At 37.5% G+C, this 12,155-nt stretch overlaps 1 protein-coding gene across 1 annotated transcript; it reads left to right on the forward strand.

Annotated features, from left to right (window-relative positions):
- Positions 1-4,459: 4,459 nt before the first annotated feature.
- LOC307018763 (solute carrier family 22 member 13-like) lies at positions 4,460-11,227 on the forward strand. Its single transcript, XM_079649170.1, has 10 exons — positions 4,460-4,927; positions 5,033-5,136; positions 5,324-5,478; positions 6,734-6,902; positions 6,985-7,105; positions 7,797-7,891; positions 9,170-9,384; positions 10,378-10,486; positions 10,658-10,864; positions 10,970-11,227. The coding sequence occupies exons 1-10, from the start codon at positions 4,553-4,555 to the stop codon at positions 11,025-11,027; spliced, it is 1,608 nt and encodes a 535-aa protein (XP_079505296.1). The 5' UTR covers positions 4,460-4,552; the 3' UTR covers positions 11,028-11,227.
- The last annotated feature ends 928 nt before the right edge of the window (positions 11,228-12,155 follow it).

Here is a 12,155-nt window from a genome sequence, read left to right on the forward strand (position 1 = left end):
TTTTTAGAGAACGTTATCCTACCTTTCAGAAGTACATTCTAGGAACCAAAATAAAACTTCTCGATGAAACCATTCCCAGAACAATGAATGGTAACATTCTCAGAGTGTTTTTAGAACCAACAATGTCTAGCTGGGAACTCAGACATGCCTACACAAACATGCAATATCATGAATTACGTGCTTTTTTTTTTTCTAAAAAGGAAAATGTGGTGACATCAGATTTATTTTAAACATCCTTTTCAAACAAATGCAAAAACTTTGTTTTTTAAAGCGCACTACAAATAAATCTGACCCTGTTAATATTTCGCATCACAGGAACATTTTATAAAAAAATAATAACCTCCTGAAAACATTATCCGAATGTTGCTTCCAAAATGCTCTTCTTTGGTTATCATGTAACATTGAGGGAATGTTCTATAAAAGAACATCTTTAATGTGTTACCCCAACAACGTCCAAAACACATCCTTAGAATGTTGGAGGCAAAACATTCCACCTTTGTTCACTTATCATATTAAAGGAACATTTTATAAAACACTTTCTGTCATCTCAGGCCTCAATAACATCCTGAAAACATTTTCAGAATGTTGCTTGGAGAATGTTCTTTATTTGTTATCATGTAACATTGAGGGAACGTTTTATATAGAACATCTTTAATGTGTTACCCAACAACGTCCAAAACACGTCCTTAGAATGTTGCAGGCAAAACATTCCACCTTTGTTAACATATCACATGAAAGGCCTCAATAACATCCTCAAAACATCCTCTGAATGTTGCAGTTAAAACGTTATGTTTTAGTTAAACTTAAACCTTATAGGAACATTATTTGAACAAATAAACATCCTAAAAAGGTTCTTTAAACATCAGATTAAAACGTTTCTTTAAAACCTTGTTAGAACCAATAGGTAACGTTAGCCAAAGTTGTGAGAACGTTCCCCGCTAGCTGGGATGTATTTATTATAAACGTTAGTCCTTAACATCTATCACTGCGTATATCACCATTCAAACATATTTTAAAAGTTGAACAAACCCCACACAGCTCTGTGACATGTTGACTTTATTTAATCATTTCAACGTTCATATTTCTCTTTTGGATTATAATACTGATGAACGTTCAAAACAAAGCACTTTGGCAACTTACCACATATGTTTTAAAATGCTTAATAAGCACCGTAAGTTTCATGATATAATTTCTCCGTCATAATCGGTTGTTTCCGTGAACGGCCGACTGTTGTGTGATGGCAAATTCTGCGGCTGCAAGGCATTGTGGGGCAGCATTTTCTCCTCTCCTTTCGGTAAGGGAGGTTCAGTGGTTCCTAAGCTAAAGGAGGTTATAAAGGAAGTTTGAAACCTCCTTTCCTATCATGTAGAGAATTTGAACGGCACTTATTATTAAGATGTATGCGCTCATACATCTTAAGAAAGTTATCACCAAAAATGGTAAGAATGTTTTTAGAGAACGTTATCCTACCTTTCAGAAGAACATTCTGGGAACCAAAATAAAACATCCCGCTGAAAACGTTTTAAGAACAGTAGGGCATAATGTTCTAATAATGTTATCAAAAACATCTTAAGAAGGTTATCAAAAACATCTTAAGAAGGTTATCACCAAACATTTCCAGAATGTTTTTAAAGAACGTTATCCTACCTTTCAGAAGAACATTCTGGGAACCAAAATAAAACTTCCCGCTGAAAACGTTTTAAGAATAGTAGGGCATAATGTTCTAACAATGTTATCAACCACATCTTAAGAAGGTTATCAAAAACATCTTAAGAAGGTTATCACCAAACATTTCCAGAATGTTTTTAAAGAACGTTATCCTACCTTTCAGAAGAACATTCTGGGAACCAAAATAAAACGCCCCGCTGAAAATGTTTTAAGAACTGTAGGGCATAATGTTCTAATAATGTTATCAAAAACATCTTAAGAAGGTTATCAAAAACATCTTAGGAAGGTTATCACCAAACATTTCAAGAATGTTTTTAAAGAACGTTATCCTACCTTGCAGAAGAAAATTCTGGGAACCAAAATAAAACGTCCCGCTGAAAACATTCCTAGAACAACGAATGGTAAAAAACATTTCTAGCTGGGAACTCACACATGCCACCGCAAACATGCAATATCTGCTTACAGCTTATCATGAATTAAGTGCTTGTTTGTTTTTTTCAAAAGGAAAATATGGTGACATCAGATTTTTTTTAAAACATCCTTTTCAAACAAATGCAACAAGTTTGTTTTTTAAAGCGCTATAGAAATAAATCTGACGTTGACCATGACCGTGTTAATATTTGCCTTAACAGCAACGTTTTATAAAAAAAGAATAACATCCTGAAAACATTTTCAGAATGTTTCTTGGAGAATGTTCTTCAATTATTATCATGTTACATTGAGGGAACGTTTTATAAAGAACATCTTTAATGTGTTACCCAACAACGCCCAAAACACATCCTTAGAATGTTGCAGGCAAAACGTTCCACCTTTGTTAACGTATCACATTAAAGGAACATTTTATAAAACACTTTCTGTCACCTCAGTCCTCAATAACATCCTGAAAACATTTTCAGAATGTTTCTTGGAGAATGTTCTTCATTTGTTATCATGTAACATTGAGGGAACGTTTTATACAACCCTTTCTCTCATCTCAGGCCTCAATAACATCCTGAAAACATTTTCAGAATGTTGCTTTGAAAATGTTCTTCATTTGTTATCATGTAACATTGAGGGAACGTTTTATAAAGAACATCTTTAATGTGTTACCCAACAACGTCCAAAACACGTCCTTAGAATGTTGCAGGCAAAACGTTCCACCTTTGTTAACATATCACATTAAAGGAACATTTTATAAAACACTTTCTGTCATCTCAGGCCTCAATAACATCCTGAAAATTTTTTCAGAATGTTTCTTGGAGAATGTTCTTCATTTGTTATCATGTAACAATGAGGGAACGTTTTATACAACCCTTTCTCTCATCTCAAGCCTCAATAACATCCTGAAAACATTTTCAGAATGTTACTTTGAAAGTGTTCTTCATTTGTTATCATGTAACATTGAGGGAACGTTTTATAAAGAACATCTTTAATGTGTTACCCAACAACGTCCAAAACACGTCCTTAGAATGTTGCAGGCAAAACGTTCCACCTTTGTTAACATATCACATTAAAGGAACGTTTTATAAAAAACCTTCTGTCATCTCAGGCCTTAATAACATCCTCAAAACATCCTCTGAATGTTGCAGTTAAAACGTTATGTCTTAGTTAACCTTAAACCTTACAGGAACATTATTTGAACAAATAAACATCCTAAAAAGGTTATTTGAACATCAGATTAAAACATTTATTTAAAACCTTGTTAGAAACAATAGGTAACGTTAGCAAAAGTTGTGAGAACGTTCCCCCCTTAGCTGGGTATGCTCCAATTCAAACACTGAGTAAGTGCACTGAACAAATCAATGACTGGATGTGTCAGAACTTTCTCCAATTAAACAAAGATAAAACTGAGGTAATGGTTTTTGGAGCCAAGGCAGAATGTATAAAAGTTAGAGCTGAGCTTCAGTCTGCAATGTTCAAAACAACAGATGGAGCCAGAAATCTAGGTGTAGTCATGGACTCTGACCTGAGTTTCAACAGTCACATTAAAACAGTTACTAAATCAGCCTACTATCACCTAAAGAAGATGTCTAGGATTAAAAGACTAATGTCACAACAGGATTTGGAAAAACTTGTCCATGCTTTTATCTTCAGTAGACTCGACTACTGCAATGGTGTCTTCACAGGTCTCACTAAAAAATCCATTAGAAAGCTGCAGCTGATTCAGAACGCCGCTGCTCGAGTACTCACTAACACTAAGAAAGTGGATCACATCACTCCTGTTCTGAAGTCTTTACACTGGCTTCCTGTGTGTCAAATAATTGATTTCAAAATACTGCAGCTGGTTTATAAAACATTGAATGGTTTAGGCCCAAAATACTTTTCTGACCTCCTGCTAAATTATGAACCATCCAGATCTCTCAGGTCTTCAGGGACTGGTCAGCTTTCTGTCCCCAGAGTCAGAACTAAACATGGAGAAGCAGCGTTCAGTTATTATGCTCCAAATATCTGGAACAAACTCCCAAAAACCTGCAGGTCCGCTGCAACTCTTACTACTTTTAAATCAAGGCTGAAGACTTTTCGTTTTGCCGCTGCTTAATTGAAATATTCACATCTTACACTGCACTGTAACTTTAATTCATCTATTTTTGCTTTTAATGTTTATTTTATTATCTTTGCTTTTTAATGACTGATTTTAAATGCCATTTTCTTAATATCTTTCATTTTTGTAAAGCACTTTGAATTGCCTTGTGTTGAAAGGTGCTATATAAATAAACTTGCCTTGCCTTGCTTTGACTTGCCTTGCCTTGCCGCGGTCTTAAATATTATATGGCCAGTTAAACATTAATGGATGTTTTTACAAACTTGTGGTGCAGTACTTTTGAACCAACACAAAGACACTCATCTCTTATTAAGAGGAGCTCCCCTGCAGTCACACCCTGAGAACTACCTAACAGTCATCAACATGGCAGATTTCGGAGAGATCCTGAAGAACATTGGAGAATTTGGTTTATTCCAGCAGATCACTTTGATTGCACTTTGCCTTCCAAATTTCCTGCAGTCTTTTGTCATGGCAAGCTTTGTATTTATTGAGTCGGATCCAGATAGACACTGTAACACGGACTGGATCCTTCGGGCAGACTCTAACCTGACCACAGATGAGCAGCTCAACCTGACTCTGCCCCGAGAGGATGACGGGACCTTCAGCAAGTGTCAGATGTTTGTCCCTGTGAACTGGTCTATTGGTTCCATCAGGGAGTACAGACTCAATGAGACCAGAGGGTGCCAGAATGGATGGGTGTACTCTAACATGCTGTACGAAGCCACCATAGTTACTGATGTAAGTAGCTTATAATAGTGTATTCAAGCAGAATTATGATATTAAATTAGCAAATTAACTTCATGATTTATTTAATCGAAACATTTATGTGTTTATTTTTAACAGTTTGATCTAGTTTGTGACAGAGCTAACTTGATGGAATTGATACAAGCAATGTTCATGGTTGGCGTTATTTTTGGTTCCCTCATATTTGGACCTTTTGCTGAATCGTGAGTATTTCATACAGTTAAAAAAAATGAGTTTATGGTCTATGATATGAAGAATAATTATCAAACTGTGATCATCTTAATGCTAAGTCCTTTTATGCATTGATGAAATGGCAATTATTCACTGTTCAGTAACAGGGTCTACTGTCTATCCATAAAGTTGAATTTTCTTCATCTTTTTCTCTTGCAGGTTTGGTCGCAAACGATCAACTCAAATTTCAGCAGTTCTGTTGTTCATATTTATTGGAGCAGCAGCACTTTGCCCCAATGTTTACTTGTATTTAGTGTGCCAGTTCTTTGTTGGAGCAGGAAGTGGAGGATATCGAATCAACTGTGTTGTACTGTGTATGTATACTGAGTTCATACATATTTAGAATAAGGACGAAACCCTAACTGTTTATAAATCTTAGGTATATTACCAAAATATAACATAACCCTACCTTCAAACACAAAAGTGCTAACAAAAGTTAGCGTTAGCATGTCCGGCTAAGCAGCCCACCACTTAAAGCATGAACAAAGCATTAGCAAACAAAGCCAGTGAGGACACCATTGACAATGTAGATTACCTTGGGGTTTTGGGGGTGAAATTGTATGTATAAAAGGAGTTATTTGTAACCAACACTGCAACACACGAGGAAAATACTGTCACTTTTTTTCCGAACGAAAGATTATGGAAGCTGACTTTTAACCTACAGGATAAAGTGTAGCTTTTCGCTCAGTTGTTTACTCAGCTTCAAATTAACTTAGCCATCAACTGCATATTTAAAGGGTTCCCATTTTAATTATAGGCTATGTAGTGTTTTCAGCCAAATCATACTGATTTTAGCAACAGTAACAGGAACTATAGCCGCGTTCACACCAGTTCACCAGAACTACAATATATTTGCGTTCACACCAAAAAGCCCCAGGAACTAAATTAGTTCATGAGAACCTTTTTACCCCCTTTTCCGTCCACGCTAGAGAGCAGGGACTTTTGTGAGAGAAAAAGGTTTCTATGTCTGATTGGCTGGGCGGAATGCAAACCACGCCCCGTAAAACTCCCAAAGAGTTTTGTGAAGCCGCCATTTTATTATCCTCGTGTTGCATTATTACATTAGCATTAGCTCAGCGCAGAAACGCAGACTAACTTATGGCAACACAAAAGAAAACATGGGAGCGGTGGAGATGAGGAGGTGTCGGTGTTCTGGCGATTTACTCGGAAGGCTTCAGTAGAAGCTGCTGGGAGTCCCAGCAGCTTCTACTGAAGCCAGTCCCCAACTCCAGGGACTTCCGGCCGGGGATTTTGGGCGGGATTTTGGGCGGCATTATACACCGTGAAGTTGTTTGCGGCCTGCCAGTAAACCCAAAGCAGAAGAAGAAGAAGTGACGTCAGCGGCTTCATTTGCCTAATCCACCCCCAGGAACTAATTTCGGTGTGAACGCGATCTGCTTTAGTTCATGAGAACTAAAAGAGTTCTCATGAACTAAGTTCTCATGAACCTTTATGGGAAAAGTACTTGGTGTGAACGCGCCTTATGGGTATATAGTTAAAGTTCTAAGTATTCAAAACACTCCAAATATTTGACTGCTGCAATATACAACAATTGTTTCTATTTTGCAGCAACTGAGTGGATTGGGGCATCAAAAAGATCATGGGGAGCATGTGTAGCTCAGCTTTTTGCTGCAATGGGACAGTGCGTCCTGGCTGGTGTAATCTACGCCATACGTCACTGGAGACTGGCTCAACTTATCACAGCAGCTCAGTTTGCAGTAGTTGTTATCTACATATGGTGAGCATTTGTATAACCTTTCATTGTTTTATTTGTATACAATGTACACTATTTGAGCTGGCATTTTCCTTGTTTCTTTGAGGTTTATACCAGAGTCAGCTAGGTGGTTGTTAAGCAGAGGAAGGACAGAGGAGGCTCAACAGCTGATTATCAAGGCAGCAGCCATCAACAAACGCACTGTTTCAGACTCTCTGTTGGAAAAGGTATAATAAAAAATAGAGGTTGCAATTCTAATGCAATAATATTCATGTCAAATTCAGTGAACATCTCATACACCACTAGCTGTCTTCAATTGCGCCTTAATGCATCGACTCTTTGAACAAGTACCAGGGGCCTCATAAGACATGACCCTTAAATGACGTTTATATATATATATATATATATATATATATATATATATATATATATATATATATATATAACTGAGTGCAGTGGAAAAGTACCAGAAGATCCATTAAGTGCTGTACCTGTGTTGTAAAAGAAAACATTTCTACACACTGAATCCATGAATGCAAGTCATCAAAGTCAACCTTCATTTTAAGTTTCACATATATAAAGTTGTGTTACTGCAACTTGCATGTTTGTGACAATAATGCAATGACAAAAATATTTTCACACATAGACATACAACGGGCTGGTGGTCTTTTGATAATCCATTGTTTATTTTGCCAGTAAATGAAATGTTGTTTCTATTTTTTATTATTATTATTATTACAAATTTGTCTTTGAAAGTCATAATCTTTTTCTTATAACAAACGGATAATACCGAAATACCTATTGCTAATTTGTGGTAAAGCTTTTAGCAGACCTGTTTTCAGTCAAATTAGCTGATATTTAAATGTATACAGCTTGTGTGTAGGTAACACAGTTGCATAAATAATATTTCTGCCACAGATTGCAATAAAAGAGCCGGAAAACAAAGGAAGCATCAAAACTATTTTCCGATCACCTCAACTGACCAGATATTTCTTCATTATAGCATGGGGATGGTAAGATCAAGTTTAATTTAATCTTTTATTTATTTACTAAGTAGTAAATATAATCTGAGGTGGACTAATTACTAGATATTCAAATGTATGTATGTAATGTATGTTCTTTAATAATACTGAACACTTGTATCAGGCTGTAACCTTTTATTTATATTCATTTCATAGTAGAAGAAATGTTTAGCATGTATTGATAATGTTAAAATATAAATAGAGTGGTGCAGGAATGAGTCCTAAAACCCAGAAATGAGATAGTGTTTTACCAGTTTCTTTCCATTGACGTATGTCAATGTTTTTTGAACGTGTTCTAGATGCCTGAAAAAGGATCTGAGGTTTACACAAGCTTAAAGGTGGGGTAGGTAAGTTTGAGAAACCGGCTCGAGACACACTTTTTTTTATATTCCATGGAATGCTCTTAACATCCCGATAGCAATGAATATCTGAAGTGCTTTGACAAAAAATCCATAAAAAAATTTCATCTGTGGAAGCAGTAGTACTGTAAAAAGCATGATCAATCATTTTAGCCGGCCCGGCTAAAGTAACTGGATGGCCTACCTGCCTGTCAGCCTTCCATCTGTGCACAAACTTATCTCGTGCCCTCATTGATCATGTGCGCGTTCGTTTGTGTTGGAGGAGGGGCTCTGTAAGGAAGTGGCAGATTTTTTGCGGTTGTGTATTTTCAAATTCTAGCACACTCGAGCTGGTTTCTCCAAAATTACCTACCCCACCTTTAAGAGAGATTAACTTTTGTTCTTCAACATAAGATGGCAATGGCACATTTCTCACTCATGTATATCAAAAGGTTCTGTAATGGGCATTGCTTACAAGTGACTAAAGAGACTACGCCCAGCAGGAGTCCGCCTTTAGCTTAGCGGTGGTGTCACACAGACTTTCGACTGTGATGTAGTTTGTTTATAAAGTTAACTTTTTACTTCTAGCGATTGATTTATTACGCTTCAAAAAGCATAAAAGTGGTGTTGATATTTGGAGATTATCTTGCTGAACAAAACATGTAAGTAATATGGACATTTGCTTACCACAGATCTTATTTTCTGCCATGTAAAAAAAATCCAATGGAAAAATGTAATTGGACACATTGCAATTCTTCCTTTTTGCATCGACCTAAAGAAATCTGCCATCAATTCATTGGCAATGAAGGCAATGAGAAATTACCAATTTCAAATCTTGAATAAGCAAACACCTGTTTAAAAATGTATGTATGTTTTATGAATGTTTAATAATGCATGTCATCTTCTTTTTTTTCTTCTTATTATTTTCAAGTTTTTCATTGAACCTAACCATCTACTCCCTGTACTTGAACATGGGAAACATTGGCTTCAACGTCTTCTTGACACAGCTCATGTTTGGTGCTTTTGAAGTGGCAGCTAATATACTCTCCATGTGGCTAATGGAGGTTTTTGGGCGAAGAATTTCACTCATATCAACACTTTTGACAGGAGGACTATCCAGCATGTTTATCCTGGCTGTTCCTCAAGGTAAACCATTTGGTTTATATAGCCATATGACAGTATCACAACCCCTTTCCCACCAAAGCCATTCCCAGGCCAGTTTGGAGCTAGTGCCCAATTAAAAACTGGTTCTTCCTATTTACACCGCAGCGGGGCTGGCTCTTGGCCCCGAAAAAACGTTTCTTAGCTGGCTCCACTCGACTGCCTGTCAAGAACCGAGAACCGAATACCTCAGCCAGGGGCGAGATTAACCTGGGCAATAACAGTTCATGGCGAGTAACACGTTCAATGTTATTTTCCATTAGGAAGAGCAGGCAGACGTTTTCTTGTTATTTTTCTTGTAGCAGCTATCAGGCTTAACAGGTTGCCATGTCAGACTATCACAAATAAAATCATAATGAAAAATACCCTGGTGAAAAATGCCTGTAGAAACGGCTTGTGATAGCAACAAGATCGTCAGATTAGCTTTGCTTGCTATGCTAATATCACCCATCTAATACCAGAGAACCTTTATGACGCCATAATGATTCTAAACAGTGACAATTCACATTCACTTATGGGGATGGGGGATATGCCTCTGTGGAAGTTGCTCGTGTGACAGTATACTTTCAAGCAGGCCGTGAGTAAACGGCAGATTAAACGCCGGTGGACGAGCAGTGTATCACTGCAGCGGTCAGTAAATTCCACTGAACCACATTGTTAAAAAATAAACCACTGCACTCTAATTGAATCTAATCTGGCTTCAGATGATTAAAAGCAACACGAGCATCGAACCGACGCAGTCCACCATTGTTGTAGTTCGAAGCGGTTTTGCCAACAAAATCAGCGGCATAAACGTCGATGTCATGACGCAGCGCCTGTCGGGCTCTGGGCGGTGGAAACACAACTGGGGCCAAAAGGCTAACCAGTTCGGAGCCATAAAAGCACAAGCACAGAGCCTAAATGGTAACTGGTTTGGTAGGAATTGGGTACAAATATCCTTTTTATATTTGTTTAACAGTTTTTTGTTTATGTTTGCAGGATATGCCATTGCTGTTACATCTTTAGCTGTCGCATCTCGTTTCTTTCTGATCTGGGCTGGTGCTGTATGTTCCGTTTATTTGCAGGAGTTGTTTCCAACATCTGTTAGGTAGGTGTTCAAAGTTTATATTTAGCCTTTTGTTTTTTTGAAACTTCCAAGACCGTGATACAGAACCCGGTACATATAAAGTAAATGACCTTGTGAACCTGATGGAAATCAAGTGATCTGTTTATTTGATTGGGAAGTATATTACTGTTATAACTCCCATCCCTCTTTCAGACAAACAGCAACAGCTTTAGGAGCCATGTCAGCAAGAGCAGGAGGGGTGATGGCTCCACTGCTCAACATGTTGGTCGTGTTCCACTGGTCCATACCCCCTGCTGTCTTTAGCAGCTTTACGCTGGTCGCTGGAGCGCTCGGCTTCCTGCTCCCTGAGACCAGGAATAAAGAACTTCCTGAGTCAGCCGATGAGGTCGAGAACAATAGGTAATATGTTCCATCGGTATTAGACAAGTTGATATCTGTTACGTTTCCTAATTTTACCGCGGATAACTCATAGTCATGCATCTATATCTGTCCTGCTTCTTTCAGAAATGTTACTTCCAGAAGAACATCCTCCAGTCTCAATCAAGAATCAACAAAGATGTAGATCTGTGTCTGATGGTTTATTCTTTAACAGTGTAATGAATTTGCTTTAAAAAGTAACGCTTTCATCAGATATAAAAAAGTTATCATTAATCAAAAGGTTCCCCTGCATAAAGAATAACTAAAAATAACAACATTGTGACTCTGCTCTTTCATCCATAATTCCTGCATTTTAATAACATTGCTCTATTTCTCACTTCTATATCACGATTTCATGATTTCAAAACACTATTATCCTGATAATGGCAATTTACGTTATTGTTGTTGTTGTATTGTTCCGCTGGGTGTCTGCAGGGATGGCACAGGGTGGTACGAATTTTGTCTCTCATGAATTTTCATAGTTCTTTGATGGTCTCCGACTCAAAGTCCCCGTTCTGTTTGCTGAGCAGATGACTGAGGAACCTCAAATCCACAATTGCATTTTCAAACACAAAGCTTTTGCAGTCGTTTTTGCTTTTTGGTCCTTTTTCAGCCCTGCCGCAGCAAAAGTCTTGAGTGTTTGGCTTGACAGACTGATCATCTCTATACAGACACAGGTGGTCTTGGCTGCCAACAAGTTCGTAGCTCTCGAGGAAGCTAAGGCTGACAAGCTAGGCCAAACAGTTCTGCTTCGCACAGCTAGCGAGCTAACATGACATGTTAACGTTTCAACCTACAGCTGATTACATTCATTCGGTTTCTTGAGTGAGAAATGCATGTTTTAGTAATATTAAGAAATATAATGTGGGTTTGTGGCTGCTACTGTATGTGATAGCTTTACGCTGTAGCCTCAATATATACTCCAGTTCAACAAATCATATCGTAATACCTACATGAACGTTATCTCTGGAACCATTGTAAAATGTGGCATTATATTTTTAAGATACACACACCTTTGTTGTGAGGTTAATTCCCCTTACAGGCCATCATTTTGAACATTGCATTGACGTCAGTTATTATATTATTTTACCGATAGTTAGTCTATCATGGTGAGTTTAACGGTAACCTTGCACAAACTTCACCTATCTAAGATTCTACCCATCTAAGTTATGTGGAAAACCTTCATTTTCCGACCTCTCAGAGAAGTTAATTACAGCGTATTAACTTCTCTAGTACTTTTGAACTTTGACCTTCGTGGACAGTCTGTTTAAAA

The sequence above is a fragment of the Notothenia rossii genome, assembly GCF_949606895.1.
Source record: "Notothenia rossii genome assembly, chromosome: 9".
NCBI lineage: Eukaryota > Metazoa > Chordata > Actinopteri > Perciformes > Nototheniidae > Notothenia > Notothenia rossii.